The 21,226-nt window shown below is 35.1% G+C and overlaps 1 protein-coding gene across 7 annotated transcripts in view; it reads right to left on the bottom strand.

Moving 5' to 3' along the window:
* LOC150084231 (peripheral plasma membrane protein CASK-like) overlaps positions 1–21,226 on the bottom strand; it is a 1,403,586-nt gene that overhangs the window by 366,895 nt on the left and 1,015,465 nt on the right. For 6 of the 7 annotated variants that reach the window (XM_090375948.1, XM_090375952.1, XM_090375949.1 and 3 more), the window contains one exon: positions 682–759. The exons of the other annotated variant lie outside the window; for it this stretch is intronic. In XM_090375948.1, coding sequence (XP_090232074.1) covers positions 682–759 — 78 coding nt within the window. The remainder of the gene's footprint in view (positions 1–681; positions 760–21,226) is intronic. 7 annotated transcript variants of the gene reach the window in all.

Genomic DNA, 21,226 nt, shown 5'->3' with positions numbered 1-21,226 from the left:
AGTTCTTAAACATATTATAGGAAATCGCTACCATGCTACGTTCCCTGGTGGATTCCTTCCTAAGTGCTCAACGCAGTGAAAGTTACTTAACTGCAGAGATCTCATGAGGATCGATGTACGAACAAGTCGTATTAAGCTAAGTACGACAATTCGTTGATAATGAAATTCGAAAGATTTTATTTACAAAAAGGCTCAGTTTACACATAACGACTTTATTTCTTTCCTGGACTGGAATCCTTACACTTTTGGAATACTTAAAAGTAATGGGTAAATCTATGTTGAATTACAAAACGACCGATGAACAACTAATGGTCTTTCGAGCGTGTTTGGCTCTCTAAACAAGTTGAATGTTGCTTCGGACAAACAAAGATACAATGGTTTTGTGGTAGCTATTCCATTCCATCAGACATAACAGGGATGGATGGCTGGACACCGATGAATTTTAAAACAGGGTTAACCGGTTTATAAAGAAGCAATAATTATATTGTTGGCACCGTATCTTGAAGAACTGAAACAAAACTTTTCTTCTATCTTTAAGGAAGCATCTTATACTTATTTGAGCTGCTAGAAGATTAAGAAAGGGGGAAAAAACTATACGATACGGTTCAGAACCAATCTATTTCATCTTTGATTTTCCGATATCAGTGAGAAAGAAGCGTTGAATTATTGATAAATTCTTACCTCTTTTGCTCTGTCCAAGGCATCTGAAGGAGGGCACTTGATAGGGCTGTAGGAACGCGTATTAATCCTATCGTACAGCTGTAATAAACAAAGACGGTTTACATAATTTTATCTACTGAAAGCTAACTGTAAACAAATAAGACTGGTTTTAAGCGGCGAAAACGTTGCGCAATAAAAGCAATAATTAAATTTACATAATAGTTCATGCATAAATTCTTAGATAAGGTAGCAAAAGAATGAAAAATATAAAAAACATAGGGCAGAAGATAGCTGGGTAAATGATTCTAAAAAATATGAACATTACATACATCTATCACTGCAAAAATATCCTCTTATCATTCGGAATAACAATCGTCTTTCAATGCAACTTTCTTTTCTAGAAAAGTGGCTGGCATTAACGATTTTATTATTGATTTAGCAGAAACGATAAGAAGTTTAAACTATCAGAACCATTGATTAGCAATTAAAGACGAAATCAGATTCCATTCTTCAGATTGTACACAGAAATTAAATAGATAACCATATGCAAGGACGTTTCCATTGACAATAGCCGTAGTTGGTAATACGATAAGAACATAATAAAATGGAAACTAGTGGGTGGGGTAACTAAATGTACAAGATTGATTGCTCTATAAGTAAGTCAATAATCCCTTTCCAACATGTTCCAAAATAGCCTAGCTGGAAACAACCGTTGGGTTTGCAGTGATTTTCTTTCATTCCGCCCTCAGGTTTTAACACAAGAACAAAGCAATCGACCAGAATTTCGAATGAGCGTTTGATTTTAGTTTTTGGCTATAATACCACGTTTGAAGTGCATGTGGAATGATTCGATGAATGTTTTAAGTGTTGTACAATCCTCCAATACCACTACAGCATTTTAAGCCTACACTACAATGTTTACCAGTTAAATGACTTCTGCCAGCAACGTGGTTAATTTCGTTTAGTTCTCTTCCACATAGCTTATCTTACAGGAACGGGCGGGAAAGCATTCTAATTTAATTAATTAACTGTAGACTTCCTTAATATTACTCTAATTAACTGAAGATTCAAAGTTGGGCAATAGAAGCAGGAAAGAGAAACAATGGGTCCATCCTCTGGAATTCTCTATAATTATGTGGCACAATCACTTACATGAAGTACACGACGGTATAATACGATAAACCCAATGTTTCCCACTATTCACACTGTCATATGACCTAATTAATGCATTTTCATCCTTCCCTACAATTGTGTTGGAACTCCAATAAGGAACTGAGGTACCGCACTTAATCGCCAACAAACAAATTTCAACACCAGCTTTCCTTTGCAAACATTATTAAGAATTTATGCATAAATGGTTCTAAAGTGTTTAAATTATTTAACTAATTAAAGCATTGTGTAGGCCTGAATCCCAGTGAGATGTCGACAGATGGCAATATTCCATTTGCTGGAATGTATTCTACGTCCTGCCATCTTCCGTCAGGTATGGGAAACATTTTACTACGTGATCCACGTACCGATTGTCAATAGGCGTCTAATAGTAGTCATTAAAATTATTGATTAGGTGGTCGATGTGTTTTTCGTTAGGCATATTATTGATAGTTCTTATAAGATAGAGGCGCCTCCGTAGCCAGGTGGGAAGGAGCAGCAGTGCATAGCACACGCTTCTTGATTAAACCGGGGTTCGAGCCCGTCACCACCAAATACGGAGGATGCGGAAAGGTCAGGGAATGACCACCGCATATCCCCGGAGCAATATGGCCTTAGTTGCTAATGCTCCTAAAAACCAAATAACAAACAAACAACTTATAAGATAGAGATAGAGAAAATTCACAAACGCTTTAAACTTTAAACATCGCAAACAATTTGAACCATCGTCTTTGCAGTACTTTTGATGTGGTCGAAGGAGTAAACATTATTTTAAAGTAAACTACTAGTATATTAAATTTGCTGAACATCGTTTAGTTAGACATATAGTGTAACAGTGTGGTGATTACGCCACGTGTCCCTCGTTTGGAGAAGTGGGAGTTCTGAGTCCCGCTGTAGAGTGAAGGAATTTCTAAAGGTCTCTCAACTGAGGTTCAGTTTGCTAACCTTAGGAACTGAGGTTTCCTCTACAGGTTATTCCGGTTTTTAAAAACCGCATAGCATGTAAGTCAGCCTACGAACACACAGCAACAGACAAACAGATACACGGTAACTACTGTACTAAACCAGCATAATCTCCCTACACAATATGGACGTCTTGTACCCAGAACGTGGTAAGAGGCATAATATATCCCTCCTCCAGAAGGGGGAGGGATATATTATGCACTGGTCGGCAACCCACCACCACGATTTAAGCGGGTGTGAGCGTGTGTATTAAGCGCAAAAGCAACTAAGGTTATGTGGGTGACAGTGTACTGTGTCTGTACATTGCGAGTATCCTGTGGTCAATTTGTCTGTTTGCTGGACTAAAAACCCGAGTTTCTAGGAAAGAGGAAAAAGAAAAACATGTTAAGCCTAGTAATTCCACCACATTTGTTAAAAAAGTCTATAAAGATTCCTTGCATCGTTGACGGAGTTCAACCTAGGGCATTTTCCCCCCAGTATAAGGAGGAGGACGGGGAATATATTCACTGTGGTATCAGCGAGCACAACACGATTTCAAAACTCTGATAATTAAATCATGTGTGTAAAGCATGGTACTGAAACATAAAATGTTACAATGACGCACAGTCAGACTGCGCTATTTAAAACCACCCAAATTTGTATATATCAAATGATATGTGTGTGTGTATTCGCTTACATCTGCTACTTGATCTACGTGTCCACAATTCCAGTTCAATTTCCTAATAGCAAATGTGAAAAACTCATCTAATTTACTTTCGCAACTCCTGTGCGCAAGAAGGAATCTTTATAATTGTAAGACTTAAGAAAACAAAGATATACGCAGATTATAGTTGTTTAGGAGGGAAAATTATAAATTAGAATAATTTTTCTCAGCATAAAATATAAGAACCGTTACAAATTACGTCGAAACTAAAATTTTATTTTTTCACTGGTTTCAAAGAACCCAATGTAATTTTATGTAGGGTTAGAAAATTGCTTTGAATCCATTAAACCGGTGACCCTGCTTTTAAGTAAACGTAAATTCGATTTTCGAATTGGTACTACAGCAGAAATTTGTTTTAAACCAAAAGAATAGTCTCTCTCTCTCTTTTCCTTTCTCTCTCTAACTGCAATTTAATGACTGAGGCGTAAAGGGAATGCACTCAACGTGATAATAATCCAGTTAACGCCCTTCACTACGATAAACAGAAAATGCTACCGAACATGGGAAACAGCTGTTATGTTCTGTAAAAATGTAAAAATAGAACACAGCAAAGAAGAGGCAGGAAAGAAAAAAGTATGTCCACAAACGCATTTCATATTACCTACACTTAAATAACATTATACACAATATGAAAATTTGGAAAGGAAATAGTGCCAAAGTCAAAAGATGCATAATGACTATTATGCAAACGAATGCATAACAGTGATCATCAGAAATATAAGCCATTTTGGTATTTGAGGAAGAACATATTTTTCTTTTTTTCCTATACACCTAGTGTCAAGGTAAGCATTGAAAAAATCAATAATCAGCCCACTTTATTTTTCTTTTAGACAGCACTAATATTTGCCATTAGGATGAATGCCTGTGGAGTATGTGAATGCAATCAAATACTCTACAGGCATTTTGTAGACAGTAAAAGTAAAAATCTTACCAAAAAACAAAAAGTCTAAAAAAGACAATTTATATAAACATCGAAAACTGGTATGCCAAAATTTTTGCACGTTGCGAATGATCTATAATGTGTCGCGGGCCACAATTTTCGTTTCATAGGCTATACTAACCATAAAAATACATTCTTTAATTTAATAATTTAAAAAATATTCTTGATATAAGTAGCATTATATATATATCAAACAATTCATTTCAACAGTTCTCATGTTATTCTAGGAATTTTCCAAGACAGTGTATAATCCTAATATACAATACAGAAGGGTTTCATTTTTATGCGATTTAAAAAAAAAAAAAGGATAGAGGATATTTTCTTCGTCATAACTATTTAAAGTAAGATTTAATAAATTTAGAATCGTGATTCCAATTTTTAGATAACTGTGCATGAGTGTTAACTCGCTGCCAAAGAGTCAATACAGAAACAAGTAAATAACATCTTGCGGTAAGTTTCAGAAAACATAAACAGAACGTATTTGTTCCAATAAAGCTATTCAGTAAGGTAAAAGCTGTCATAAGAGCTAAAAGTGACATGAGCGGCACACCATCACCGATGTCGTATTTTCTGTCATACTCCATAAAACAAGGCTTGTGCTGACAACATCTTGTCAGAATTACCGTCTATCTTGGGTGAACTGCGATCTAGAAGTGAATGGTGGGCACTTCATTTCTAAAACAGCAAGTAACTGCTGTTGGCAAAGGTAAGAAGATTCCGAGCTCAATGGACCGGTACGGCGCAATCTTCGTTCATAACAGAGTCACTCTTATGAGGTAGCCATGCTAACCTTTCCTCCCTTCTTCAGGTGTATTAACTGAGGACGTATATCAAGTGAACGCATGCTCGAAATTGGTCACTCTACTCGATACTCTGGCAAGAGTCATAAGTCACCGATCGCGGGCTTTATATTGTCAGGGGATACGTCGCGTTCAGCCAGTAGTGACAAAGACGAGCAAATATGTGGCTGAGGTGTTATTTGGTCCTATTGGAGAACGAAGGACACTGACCTATAGATATATGAAGCGCAGGATAAGAGGGAAGTATTGACCACTCACCAAGGCGACACCTGGAAGAAATTATCTACACTAAGACGGTGATTCATTCTCCTAAAGTTTCGACAAGCTATGCACACACTAACCGCTTATATTACGATTATTTTACCAGAGTTATTAGAGCATTACAACAGACTGATTTGATTTTTTCAGATAAATGTATTTATATGAACTGTTTTATATTTTTAGTTCATTATTACTATTTAAGAGAGTACATCTGTGAAAAAAAATTAACTCCTTATGATATCCATGTTTCTGGTGCAGCATAAGCCACAGACTTCCTTGCACCATGTGGCCATTCCTAATACTAATACGGGTCTCATAAGGAGTTAATTATTTGCTACGTACTTTGTTCATTAATGATATTTATTTATCATTTGTGTATTCACGAGTTTATGATACATCTTTTAATGAAAAATAAATAAAAAATGAATGAAACAGCACTTTTTTGAATAATTTTAAATTTATCCATATTCTTGTAGTTCTTGGTTATTATTCAAATACAGATATTTACTTGTGTTCCGATTACCAGCCCGCTTCACACTACTGTAGACTCACAAAATCTTAAATTTGAATACAAGATTGCTTCCCTCGATAAACATTAACAAATTTCTTAATGTGGAAACTGAATCTAATAATCAAAAAAATCAGCCATGGTACAAAAGTTGATTTCCATGAACAATTCGGAAATTCATTGTAACTACTAAAAATCTAATTTTCACTTAAGTAAGATTTTAACTAAGGAAGTAAATAGGCTACCTTCCCATTTGGTCTGAGAAGAAGTACAGTATTAAAAATTACAAGTATCCTGGCGGCGTATTTAGCAACATTGCGATACAGTAATACAAGAAAAAGACTTCAGTTCTTAAAGTTCACCAAGCACAGCACCGTGCTGTGGGAAAACGTTCTTTACAGGGGTAAATTCATCAAGTGCATCCTAGCTGTAGTAGCCTTCGAACGCTGTTCTGGTAGATGGCAAAATTACTTTGTCACTTGAGAAAATTTCTCGCTCAAAGCTTCGCTCCTTAGCGATTGACTCAACCTTAGAGCTGTATGTACACTAATTGTCTCTTTTGTTGCATACAAGAATTCACTCTCTCTTTCTCTGGATTTAATTCCCAATACACAGAACTTTCTCTGTATATGACTGGAGGTCTAATTAGTTTCCTTTAGCGCCAATCTGCATTTAGCATGCATTTGCTAAATTTAACTCCTGTTGAGGATGCTGGTTCATCACATAATTTTCTATGCAAAAGCAGAACATCTTGTAGGCTTAAAATTTTGTAGCCACCTTTTCTTCCTGATGCTTTTCGCTTATTTTGATAATTATAATTCATATGAATCACCCCACAATTATACATCTTAGGTCTGAGCACCAAATAAATAGAAATAAAAGAGACCATGAAAGAGAGATCACATTTAAAACCTAATTATAACAGTTACTTTGTTTAAAAAAATAAAAAATGTGTAGGAATGGCACATATCAACGAAAAATTATAATTAATATCCATCTGTAGGATTTTAAAACAAACTGTAGAATTCAGAAAGCGGCGTGTAGATTTTTTTTTTCGTTGGCAATTATTATTAACCAAGATTCGATTCTTTGTTTCTGTAAATATTCGAAACTGAGAACTTATGATGCTTTCAGAAAGTAACTTGATTCAATTTCTATTAGGTAATCAAATATAAAAAAAAAAAAAAAAAAAAAAAATCATTATCCATGAAAAACAGCTTTTTATAGTTTTTAATATAAATAATGCTTTGGTTTTATCTATTCGTATATTTTTAATATGAATTCTTCTCTGCAAAGTGCAGTATGAAGTAAGATGGAAACATCAAAATGACAAATGGTTCTAAACTATAATGGAATTTTATACGTTCTGTTACAGATTAAAGAAGTACATCCAGCTGTCACTTTTGTAGCAGTTTTGATGATTAAATCTTTAGCACCTTCGCACTAGCTGTCAACTTGCAATCACTCTCTCAGCCCAATCAAAAATAGTCATTCTGTAATACTGACACACGTCGCTTCATCTCCATTTCAAATAACTGTTATGACCGACAGTAGATGGCGCGAGTATCACACGAAACTGCTAAAAATAGAGTGTGCTGTTTGAGGGTGAATGATGTAGCTGGTTGTATTATGCCCATATAGTGGCGGCCACATTCATCATGCTGACACGACAAAATTGAAGAATCGCTCCTTTGAAGTTAGTTAATCAATCATGCGTGATAATATTAAGTGGCCTACCTCAAGGGGAGAGTTTCTTATTTCTTGCATTACAAAAAATTCGACTAAGACCATTATTCGTAGGTATAACCTAGCTAATAGATTTGTGATGCTGGAATTAAATCCGAAACGGAGGAATTTTCCAATGCTCTAACCAAGTCTTTGATGAAAGCTAACCCCTGTAGAGGATGCTTCTCTGCGTTACTATTATACATGCAGAAAATATTTCACAGGGGGAACTGAGATAAATGCGTTTTCAAGATTTTCTTTTGAACTTCGAAACTCAAAGTAAGATGGAGAGGCTTCCAGCTTGAATACATTAAAGCGATTTCGCAATAGGACAGAAATAGAAAGGAAGTGGACCTATTTATTTATTGTTCATATACCAAAAATTAAAAAAAAAAAAAAAACTATCCTTTGAAAAAGCTCCAATTACAAGTGAGCTAAACGGGGAAAAAAAACACGATAATGAAACTATCGAGAGCATCTTGCTATACTTAGGAAAACCTAATGTATTTTTTGTGGATAATAAACAAAAGGAAGAAAAAGCTGCATGCAATCATTAGATTTAAATGGAAGTTTGTAAGATGCAATAACTCCCCTCGAATATGAATCAAATGAAATATTAGGATTTTACTCATTTTTACCTATTTATTTACTTCCTTTAAAAAAAAAATTGATAAATTTTCAATAGTAAATCTTGTTTAAAAAAAAACCTCTCCTTTTGGAATGGATTTCGTTGTTTACAAAATTCTAAATAGGATAATGCTCCTTGATATCACCAATACACGAATTCTTGAGAAGTTGACATTTTCGTGGTGAGCCAACAACTTCTTCACGAGATTCAGTTTTCTTTACTAACTGATCGCTTGAGGTGTTTCATTTTAAAAACACTCATCTCAAATGCCATGCCTATCGATGCATCGCATTTGTGCACAATACATTCCGTGGTCCATTGTTAATTATTTGCTTACTGGCTGCCTCATTCACACTTTTTGAAACACGAAGAGAAGAAAGGAATACATGCAAAAATATTTCCCCTACTGCAGAATACCCGACAAATACAAATAAAGATATTATTTATTTGTATATGGAACATATTATATTTTCTAACTATAATATGATCTTTTTAACTATAATATCATCTCGCCAAACATTACAGTAATAAATCCCAAACATTTTTGCATTTACCAGTATGATCAATTATACAGACAACCGGTCCTCGGCCATGTCTCTTATATCTATTAATTCTCTATTTTCAAGATTGGCGGAGGAGGAAAATACATACGTCCATTTTTCAGTAAATCAGAAAAACATGTATTTTTCCAGACCATCCATACCATTCCTGTAGCCTTTGCTAATTCCCATCCGTCATTTGGGCAAAAAGTTTTTGTTGTTGTAAGGCGCCAGCAATTTAGATTATGATGCGCTTACATAATGTTTGTAAATTGTGTGTATGTTTTGTGGGCGATTTTCTTTCGCTGGACGAAAAACCTGAGTTTCCAGGAGGGAGAAAAAACCCTCGCCTGATACCAACTAACTCAGCCACGCTGTGAAGAAGGCCCATAAATATTCCTCGCGTCATTAACGGGATTAGTACAATCATTGTTGGTATAATCATCGTCCTCCCTCCAGGTGTGGGGAGGGCGATGATTATATCAACTGTGCTACCCACGAAGACCACCCAACACCTGTCTCTCAGAAGATTATGCATTGCATGAAGGATTATTCCTAAAGAAATGATGCTACCGCTTGCGCTGCAAGGAAAGAAGCTGACAGACCTAATACTGTTTCTTGGCCCGAGACAGAAGTAAGAAGATCTACAAGGTATTTACAGGGATCTAAAGAGAGAATATGTGAATGCTATAGCTAAACAGAAATTAACCACTTGGCAATCCCTAGTTCAAACAGTTGACAATTCTGACCCTTGGGGTCGGATATATACAAAATTAGCAAAAATAAACTCAACTCGCACGACTTCTACAATACTGTTATTAACAAAAACATGGAAATAACCAATAGAAAGAATAACTCACTGTATCACTCATCGGAAGAAAGACATTTATTTACCATTTCTGAACTGAAAACGGCTATGGGAAAAATCAATATCAGCAAGTACCTGGCACTAATCTCGTTGAAAATGCTGTTATAATAAAATTTGTTAATCTTCCCTCCCCTCCCCACAAACATCCTCCTTAATACGTACAACAAATGTTGTCTGGCTGGAATTTTCCTTGAAATTTGGAAGACTGCGTTAATTAAAATCATCCGTAAACCTGATAACGAAACTTTGGATCCAAAAACTTACAGACTAATATTTTTTTAAAAGATAATTTAGGTAAACTATACGAACGGCTCATTGAAGCTAGATTGATTGATCTCTTTGACAGACAAAATTTAAATTCACTTCTCAGTAAGGATTTTAAAAAGGCAAATTCAGTGAGGACGCCTTCATTTGTGAACTACATTTTTAGCTGAAAACACATCTACGAACTAGCTATATTTATTGACTTCGAGAGGAACTCTGGCTTCTTCTGGTGGGAAAGCGCCCTCGATTGTCTACTCTATGCCAATGCACAGAGTAGCTATACAAGGTTATTTGTAGGTCTTAGGAGATGTTGCTAAACAGCAACATCTCCTAAGACCTGTCTCTACAGTGTGCTCCCAGGGCCCCATTCATGGGCCCCTCTACTGGAACATTATTTTGGATACCTGGCTTTGTCAACAGTTTGATGACTACACCACTACAATTGCCTATGCTGACGATCTGATTTTTCTCTTTCCAGGCAAGTCTCTCGCCTAGACTTTGAGCAGAGAGCAAACAACATATTCCATAATCTAGTAAATTGGGCAAGTAGTAACAAGCTGCGCATAACGCCAACAACAACGAAAATTGTGATATTCCGAGGTAAACTCGACTATAGAAGACCATCAAATATCAAAATTGAAGGTAAACAAATTCCATTAGTACCGCAGCTAAAATACTTAAACATCTTCCTGGATGATCTATTAAATTTTACTCCACATAGTAACAATTTTATTACAAAGATCAAGAAATTTACAGCTGCTGTTATGAGAATTACCCCGTACCGAGTGGGGTATGAACAGGAAGACGTTGCTTCTTTATTTTAATGCAGTATTCATTCTTTGCGACCGGAGCTTGGTTTCACAGGGCTGCTGTAGTAAAAACTACAACAAAACTGAACCCCATACAGAGATTCCTTCTTGCCATGCTTCGGGCATGCAAAACAGTATCCTCCGCTGCTTTGCAGGTTCTAGCCGGAGTTTTATCTTTCGATTTCATGTAATATATAAAGGTCTTTCCTATACATTAAAGCATGCATTCCAACTGAAATTTTAGGCATTACCTGCAATGTAATAGTCGATATTGAAAGAGAAAAATGTCGCATCTGGAATGAACTAGTAAACATCTGACAAACTCATTGGTATACTAGTACTATAGGAGAGGTTACACGTTTATGTCGGTGGCTCATTTATCTTGCAAATCTCATTTTCAACAAAGAAAAATGTAAACTGCTGGCTCTTTCCATATCTAACCACCAGCTATCTCTTAACAGGACACGGATCTATAAACTCTTAAGTTATTCCAGTTAGGCCTCATCAACACTAATTTATGCTCTTGTGGTAAAAAAGAATTATGGAATCATATATTGTATCACTGCAACAGTTATTCTTATTCAAGAAATAGTTTAAAGACTACAAGATCCTCTTCTGGACATTAAAATTTCAACTACTGCACCATGTTATTATGATGCTCATATTTACTTACTTGTAATTGTATCTCTTATTTCGTGCCATAGTTTACTGGTTGTTTCATGACTAAGCACAACGATTTATTAAAATACGTCTGCCGATGTTCTCTTAGATGTTGGATAACTATCTACTGACAACCGCAAATGTTGAATTTTGAATGCTGACTACTTAATTTTGCCCCATATAGCCATGGATGTTTTACTTAGTCTGATTACCAACTTACGTTGACAATTTCCGAAATCTTTGCAGTTCGTTTTTTTTTTTCTTAATTATATATACATTTTTCTTTCTTTTTTAAAATTATATATATTACTGAAATTACGTATTAATACAAATATTAATACAAAATGCCAGTAGAATGGCAAAACTGTAGAGCGAAAATTAACATAAATCTAAAAATTAATCGTAATAGGGAGGGAAGAGAATGGGTAGCAAGACAAACTGTAGCCGTAAGTCTCCAAATAATTTAGAATATAATTTAAATCCATTTTAAAATTTGAAATATAAAACCAATTGTATAACAATTTAGTGGCACCCCCTAGTAAGGTACCAGTTCCGAGAAAGATGAAATATAACCAAAAGAGACTAATCAAACTACTAAAACAAAATAACAAAATAATATAAAAATAGACTGACCATCATGCCCCATATCGACAGAGGACCCGTGGTCCTCTGTCGGCCAATAATGGTTATGGAATCGCTGCATTTCAATTGCTAGACAAATAGTCGCATAAGCGAACCGATCGAAGGACCTATCCACCTCTCCTTCCCCCGATCGAGCCACAAATGCAGAGGATTTGCATAGCGGTGTTCCTTATGCAGCGAAAAATAAACAATAGAACAGAATAGCACTCCGCAGCAAAGCCACACCACCGACATACTGAAAGCTTAACCAGCTATAAGCAGCTTATATAGAGACAGAAAAATAGAAAATATATTTATAGATGGCGGCATGGTGTCGATATGGGGCATGATGGTCTATTTTTATTTTAGTAGTTTGATTAGTCTCTTTTGGTGATATTTCACGTTTCTCAGAACTGGTACCTTACTAGGGGGTGCCGCTAAATTGTTATACAATTGGTTTTAAATTTTAAAATGGATTTATCTGAACTGGATTTAAATTATATTCTAAATTATTTGGAGGCTTACGGCTACAGTTTGTCTTGTTACCCATTCTCTTCCCTCCCTATTACGATTCATTTTTAGGTTTAAGTTAATTTTCGCTCTACAGTTTTGTCATACTACTGGCATTTTGTATTAATTTTTATACGTAACTTCAGTGATATATTGGGCATCATGCGGAGGATGTGTATTTTACTGCCTCTAATGACTGCTTCATACTTATTTTATTTTAATATTTCTATTTATCTTTTTTTATTTTTCATTTTATCTATTTTTTAATGCCATTACTTATATATATATATATATATAGAATTTAAAAAAAAAGAAAAAAGAAAAATGCACCCTTAGTCTGGGTGGCTATGGGCGCGGGATTTTTGCTGGCACCCACTGGTATAGCTCCTCCTTTTCTACCTCCAGTGCGTGTGGGATTTCGTCCATTAGGGCAGACAATGATTGTAGTGCCTTATGTCCACCATGTTTCACGCTTAGTTGTGGCCTACTTTCTCGTGATGTAGACGAACATTTCATCGTGGGTAGGATTTCCAAGGGATCGCTTTTTTATGACAAAATGGCCAGAAACACACACTGCAGAAACATAACGTTACACCATTTCTCGCCTTTTGCAGAGTTCTGTATTTCATCCTAGTATACCAAGGCAGAGTTGAACTAACATTCTGGAGCAGCTGAACACAAGATACTATATATGTCTAAGAAAATGACGAATTTTAAGAACTTTCGTGGGGATGCATAATCGTTTCACTGTAGTGAAAATTTGTTCTGATGAATATCGCTGAAAATGACTTTAATCAATAAAAAATTAATAAAATTACTAATTTAAATTATAATATATCTAAATTACCACTCTTATGCCACGTGGAGTTTTAATATATTTTATTTAGGTGTTACCTAAACTAATATACAAAGAGTAACGTTTCAGGTGCCTTTCCGATGCCCATCATCAGACCTTGCTGCTGACCGATACCTCCTGCCTGTCGCACAGAGAAGGCCCATCTAGGTCTGAGCGTCCGGCAGGAGGTATCGGACAGCAGCAAGGTCTGATGATGGGTATCGGCAAGATATCTGAAACGTTACTCATTGTATATTAGTTTAGGTAACACATAAATAAAATATATTAAAACTCCACGTGGTATAAGAGTGGTAATTTAGATATATTATAATTTGAATGGATAGAAATCACGTAATGTCCTTCCCTCACCATATTAAAATTACTAAATATAGTCCATCTCAGTTAACTTTTGAAGCTCCTTCTACAGAAAGCAGTTGTGCATTACGAAAGGAATTGTGAGGAACTAGCATGAAAAAGAAGACAGAACTAAAGTCTGATTTCCTATGTACGAAATATACGAAGTTCTTTCAAAAAAAAAGAACTTGGTCGATTAAATCATTTCTATTTTATTTTAAAATGAAAATTGTTACAAGAAAAGATCTTGACTGGACTACTGAGATAAGTCCCGCCATCCTTCCATAAACAGTAAAATTAAGATGGCGTAGGCCATCTTAACTTTTACTGATGGTGGTAGTTTTTCGTTGAAAGGAAAAACGTTAGTCAGCTGCTTGGATTATGTTGAGAAATATGGTGGCCTATACCAGAAGACCTCTACTAAAGGTTGTATCCATTTTATGAATTTCTCGAGCAAGTGTTGCAAAGTATGCAATGACTGGCCAACAGCCATCGACGATGGTGAAAAGAAGGCATAAAAGACGTGCAAGCGTTTCCGGGCTCAATATGTATGGCATGTGAGAGATTTGGAATATAATTACTAGGTCAAAGATGATGTAACTGAAGAGAGAATGGTAGACTGACAACGAATCAACTGAGAGCGAAAATTTTAACAGTGATCTTAACTGAATATAAAACTAAATGCATTTAAAATTTTCTCTCTACGAAATAAGCGCCTATAGATTCTTAAAAAAGAAAAAAAAAGCGAGATCTTTTCAGGGCCAACAAATTTAGGGCAAATATAAAGCTATCATACTTTCTATATATAGTGTTCTTAATCTAGTAATTTTTCTAGTAATCTTAATCTAGTAATCTTTATAACAAACATTTACTGTGCCTGTCCACCGTATATTTTATTTAATACCATTTTAAGAAGGACTTAAATCAAAATAGTTAAAAACAGTACACTCCAAAAATTGCTTTTAAAAGTAAAAGTAGTATATTATTGAAAAGTGAAAATGCGCAAATTCGGTATTTTTTCTTTTATTACACACACAAGATCATTACACAAGAAGTCTTCGGGTGGTTTTAAACTTATTAAAATATATCATTTTTAATTAAATTATTTATATTTTAAATATAGAGAACAGTACCGAAAATATTTTAAAAATTGTAAATTAAAACTATATGCATTATTTAATAACTCATGAAGGTACTACAAAATTTTTGAGATAGCTAACTATACAGATTGTGAATGGGGAACATTTGGCGGATGGATATAATGTTATGCTGTTGCAGTGGTACGGTTGCCATACAGAAACTTCCGGAAGGTCTGAAGTTAGATGAGATGGATTTTACATATTACCCAAAAAACTTTAAGAGATAATCGTTTAGAAAGCATTGTTCCATTAAAAAAATATTTATAAAATATATTAAAAGAACATTTAGAAATAAGATATAGTTATGTAATAATTTTATTTTCAAGTATTAATTTTTTCTCTTAATACTTCTTCCGAACGAGTAGGTCATTTACGGAAAGTTCCTAGAGCAATGTTTATCTTACATTTTCTTCAATTTAGCACTGTTTAAAATTTCACAATAAAATTTGGGAGTGGGGGTAGTCTCATGACACATCATCCGATTCAACCCTCCACCCAACCACAAGTGAATCCACTAACAGCCGTTTTAACAATATGGGTACACAGTGACATAGTATTTTAATTTCATTATTTTAAAATATTTAAATGATAGTCGTCTAGAACCTGAAAATATTTTAATGATGTTCTGTATATTGTAGCAGAAACATTTTGGTTCTTGTCGTGCGCTAATTGGACTAATGAATAGGCAGTATGGCAGATGAGCAAAATCGAAATGTTCTGGGTCTCGCGCATTCGTTTGTTGTCAGTTTACTAAATATATACATCATGAATTATTACAACTTGCTTATTAATTAATCACAGCAGAAACGTGAAATACGTATTACATTTCAATTGTTATTAAAATGAAGGGAAAAATAAAGGGCAGTATAAAATCTGTAGCATCAACATACTACATCTGAGGTATAATTGTTCTTTATTTAATTTATTACGTCATAGCAGATTTTAAGCGTTGTGATTACAAAGTACATATTGCAAAATTCTGAGTAACTATCAGGTTGTGAGGTATGTGCACAAAAGTGAAAACAATTTCTTTTATATGAGTTTACTATTAGTAATTAATTTGTAGCAAATTAATAAATATAAATAAACATAAATAACACAATTAGTTATTTATGTTTCACTTTTATTAATAACAGAAAAAAATCAATTAGAATCGCCTAAAATGTAATGCACTGTGTATATTCCCTTGTTATTTCTTACTCTGGCACATTATTCCTAAATATATAATGCATGTAATAATAATACAAGTGGAATAATGTAATTATAACCGGGACTTTCATCCTGTCATCAGAGTTTCATATTATAAAAATAAAACTAAAAATACATCACTCACTGGTCAAAAATATGCAATAAATATTCTATTCATAAGCTGCTTTATGGGTTATAAGTAGCTTCCATATTATTTGAATTTTTATTAGTAAAGAAAAATCTTCGCAGCATAGATCAAAGGCAGGATCTCCATGTGGGTCATTATATAAAAGTCCCGTGTGGCACGCTAGCTGCTAAGCATCCGAATTCAATTTGTCATTTGTACAGTAAATTAGCAGCATTTCCTGCACATAACGTTTCAGATAGATGTATTTACAGTAGCTACCGTTCAGGTTAAAGTTCTGGAGGAGGGGGGAAAACTATCTCCACCCACTCGGTGTCATGAGCGCGTGTATGCAGGTAGAGGTGCCCTTAGCTCACGCTCTCTTCTAGTCACACACGCAACCACTCACAAATACACGCACGCTCTTCGCTATTCATGCAAGCAGAAGCATTGCTGCTGCTGAGAAAGTGAATCAGCACAAGTGTAAATGGAGAAATACTGGGAATCGCAGTGGCGCCGTCTGGAAACAAGATAGATAACTAGAATTTCATACACGCCAACGAGAAGTTCTATCTGTACATGTCAAATAATTTAAAGCTTGTCTTTCAAGAGTACAACAGTTTCATGGCTTGGAACTAGAGTCATCATGATTCCCATTCTGCATTTGTAGGGGGTCTCGCTTGAGCTATTGGAGCGTTCACACGAAACGATAAAATCAAAATGAACGGTATGTAATTTGCAGACACTTCAGTACGATGTTACCCTTTAACGTTTATAAACTGGAATGACTCTTAATACTATTTAATTTATTGACAGAAGGTCAATAAGAAAACATCTCTGGTCACAAGATAAATTGATAGTCAGTAGCAGGATTTTGGTAATCATGATATCAAAATGACACGCGAAATAAGTTTCGAAAGCTAATAATTGGGTACAGTGGAATTTAAAAGATTCATCGGGATATCATTATTGGATAAGAAAAACTGAAGAGATTCATACATTTGGAATTAAAAGTCAAAAAGATTTAATATAAAAACATGCAGCTTTATACACTAGTGACGCTAATGTAATTTCATGGCCATGAAACCAATTTTAACTACTGTAAAAGAAATTACATATTGAACTACAATTAGGCAGAAGAAAAATTCATTAGAATTACAATTTATAGATACATCTACTATATAATAGCGGTGTAAATACATCATAAAAAAGTAAACTGCAGCCATTATCAACCCACTGCAGGATGGAAGCCTTCTCAACGATTCATGCTGAGGGAAATAGACCGTAATCTGCCACGCTAGTCCAGTGAGGGTTGGCAGATGGACCGTATTTAGCAGTCAGGTTCTCGAACCTCTGTATACTCAAGGAGCGTATGCTACTGCACCCCCACTCCTGACCACTCGGCTACTACACCACAGTTTACCCATAAGTTTAACTACATACGTAGTGAAACGGCATCGTTTAGATGTTTATCTCATATTGTGCCTACTTTCACAACAAGATACCAGGTATTGCACTACTTCAAATAAATAACGCTTCTCTAGTAGAGGAGACTACTGTTATTTATTCTCAGTGGGCACCACCACTCAGACGCGTTTCGGAGATTGTTGGCTCACTCGTCAGTGGGCGGGCAGGTACCCTGATAATGCAGACACGCCATCACGGTGCAAAGTTAATTCCACAATATGAGAGAGTCCATCACGGTGCAAAGTTAATTCCACAATAAGATATAAGAGAAGCCAAATGGTGAATATAATGATAATATGTTGAAGACTAAATGCGCAAGGCATAATATGTTTTGCCTTGTGCATTTAGTTTTCAACATAGTAACTACTGTACATGTGTTATTCATACGATGGATACAAATCCCTGTAAAGCATGCTTCACTGTGATGTTTTCTCGAAAGCAGACTAAGTATCTTCCAAAGATATACAGTGAACTATTTGGGAGATACAAAAATTACCATTTACAGTTCTTCATCGGTACACACAATTTAGAGGATAACTCGAAGGATTGAGAAATTCGTCATAAAAGATTAAGACTAGTTTCCTGAATAAATATCAATGATGGGAAGCGTATGGTTTATATTTCTCTATGCTAAAACATACTTTTTCAAAAAATAAAAAAAATAATAAAAATATACAAATAAACAAATACTATTTGACATTTCTAGAGCAACATAGCATAGGATAGTTTATCAGATACATATAAAACTTATTTATTACTATTTGCCTAGTTCCTACGATTCAAATAGCAGGTAGGTTGCATTGGTGGATAATCCGTTATTTTAAGCAAGTTGAAATGTGTTAGAGGGTGTAGTTAAGAATTTATTTTAATAAGAATTTTCTATAATGTCCAATACGACGTCTAATGAAAGAGAACAGAAAAAATTAACAAGAGCGTAAAAAGAAATATAGAAAAAAAGAGCTAGTGAAAATTAAGGTCACGGATTATAGGATATGTGGAAGAGGAAAAAGTTCTTTCATACTGCGAGTAAATTCCTCAGTATAAGTCACTTATGCGGGACAAAAACTGAGCTCCAAAGTACGGTGCAGCTGTCATTCGATAAATGTATATACGCAGTCTGCTTAGTGAGCCTCTGCTGTTGATTCGCATGTCGCCGTAAGGAGAGAAAGTATTTCTACAGCAGCCATGCACTTAACTAGCACGGCAGGGTGTGCTGACAATCTGGTCGCTTCACTCAAAAACCCTGCTATCATTGTCGCTCCCAACAAAGGACCATTTCATCACCAGTGACAAGACAACCCTCGCAGGAGGCATTGTTAAAAGAGGAAATCACGATCACCCACCAAGCCGTCAAAGAAGGGAGTTCCACAAAAGAGGAGAGGCGTCCGTCATATATCTAACATACTTGACACACGGAAGATTGTCGACCTTAGTTATTTCTTATGTTGACTTCTGCACTCGTTTCCACATAATAGTTAGTGATAATAAGGAGATCAAAAGCTTCTACAGACAACAGAGATAATGAACAAATACAATGTTATACTTTAAATAAAACGGAAAATTACACATTCCTCATTAACTGTAAATTCTTGTACTGTTAGAATATTTTAAGTCTGCTTTGATATCACTGTGTCGTAGTATCATATTCCAGACTGGTCATAAAGTGGCCGATGTTTCTGTAGTTCATCAACGACCAACCAGTTTTGCTAATTGCTAAAAAACTCGTATCCTGTTATATGAATTATAAAAGCACTTCATATCTATTATCTTTTAATTAATTTATAGGACGAATGAAAATTTCGACATACAGGAAGAGATGAATTATTAATAAAGTATATATTGCTGGTTCTGAAACTAAATTCAGGATATGCTAGTTTATTGAAGATAAGCGCTATGAAATTACAAATACTTTTGGAGTAACTTTCCAATTTTTAAGTTGTTGAAAACTGTGTTCAGTTTCTGTACCAAAACAGTTGAATGAGATGTTCGCCCTCACTGCCTCCTCCTCTCAGCTTGTTTTCCGTAAAAGGCAACTTGAGTATTCATTACAAAAAATTGTAAATCATTACAGAAAATACAAAAAAATATAATGGGTCAGAAATTATTAGTTATGATGCACTGATGTAAACAGTTTCTTTCCGGAATACCAACATAATCGTGACATGGTATGATTACCTCACAAATGTAGCTGTGGGTAGAAGAGCAGTTCTGCTTCGCTTTGAAGTAATCTCCAACTCCAACACCCCCTTCCCATATTGATTGACTAATCCTAATACGGATCATGTTTTGTTATTTTAATCTGTACGGCGTGTGTGTTCACAAGCCGATTTTCATATTATACAGGAGGAAAAACAGGGAATAAATCACGGGGGACGCTGCTCACTCGTCTGAGATCAACTAACTACGTCTCCGGTTGAAGAAGCCTAAAGAATTTCTCCAGTCGCAGAGCGGAATCGAACTTTTCTAAACGACCGGAAGGCGGTGATGTATCATGACAAGTAAGCTTCCATGGAGGACATTAAACCGCAACGGAACTATAATGAATACGTTAGAATAGAAAATTATTATTATTTTTTATTAAACAATATTTTACAAAGTATACATGCAAATGCATACACCTGGACATAAGCAAAAATGTGTTTTACTTGATTTCAGGAAGCACCTAACACCTTTTTATTATTACCTACTCCAGTTTGTAGAAATTCCTACACGTGGTACAACCGTGTTTAACTATGTAAATTATTATTTGAATACAACCAAGTTTAATTTACATTTATGGCGAGTTATCTCTTGTTACATGAGTCCTGATCGCCTAGGTCTTGGGGTTCCTTTCTGAGCAAACGTAAATATACAACTGTTCGCGATACCTTTATTCCTCATAATAATCTCAGTTCTGTTCTATCTTTGACACTGTTGCTTTTAATGTCTTATGGTACTTTGCAATCCACCTCCTCGTCAAGAAGGAGGAGGACTGCAAAGTACTAAGTTCTAACAATCACTGCAGTATCTCGCAAATTCTTTTAATAAGAAATGGTAATAATTAAAATGCTCCTGAACATAAACTTACGAATAACTTAAAAAAACTTAATAAATACAAATTCTTTCTCCTTTAATTTCACAGTTTTCAAAATTAACATAATTCTCTAGAATGGTTTACTATATTTGGAGATATCTCAAGGATATACAATTTTAAAACCTTAACTGAAAAATGCATGTTTTTTATTTAAAATTTCGACTTGTGCGCGTGTGTGTACGTGCGAGACAGAAATTTAAGTTTTTTTTAGATTTTTAAAATGCAGCAGGTTCATTAAATTAGCAGAGTTACTATCTAAGAAACAGAACTCGTTATCGTTTTAGACCATTCTAGACTAGGAATGATAACGAGTTGTCTCGTCAGGAGTTTCTGGGTTTAATGGACTTAACATTCCTGCGAACGTTTTTACAGCGTCGTCTTAGCTAATCCATATCGTTAATGACACCACGTTTTCCAATAGCTGCACAAAACAATTGC

This window comes from Mastigoproctus giganteus, chromosome 6 (assembly GCF_048544385.1).
Source record: "Mastigoproctus giganteus isolate SK-2022 chromosome 6, ASM4854438v1, whole genome shotgun sequence".
Taxonomy (NCBI): domain Eukaryota; kingdom Metazoa; phylum Arthropoda; class Arachnida; order Uropygi; family Thelyphonidae; genus Mastigoproctus; species Mastigoproctus giganteus.
This window is presented reverse-complemented; position numbering and strand designations above follow the sequence as displayed.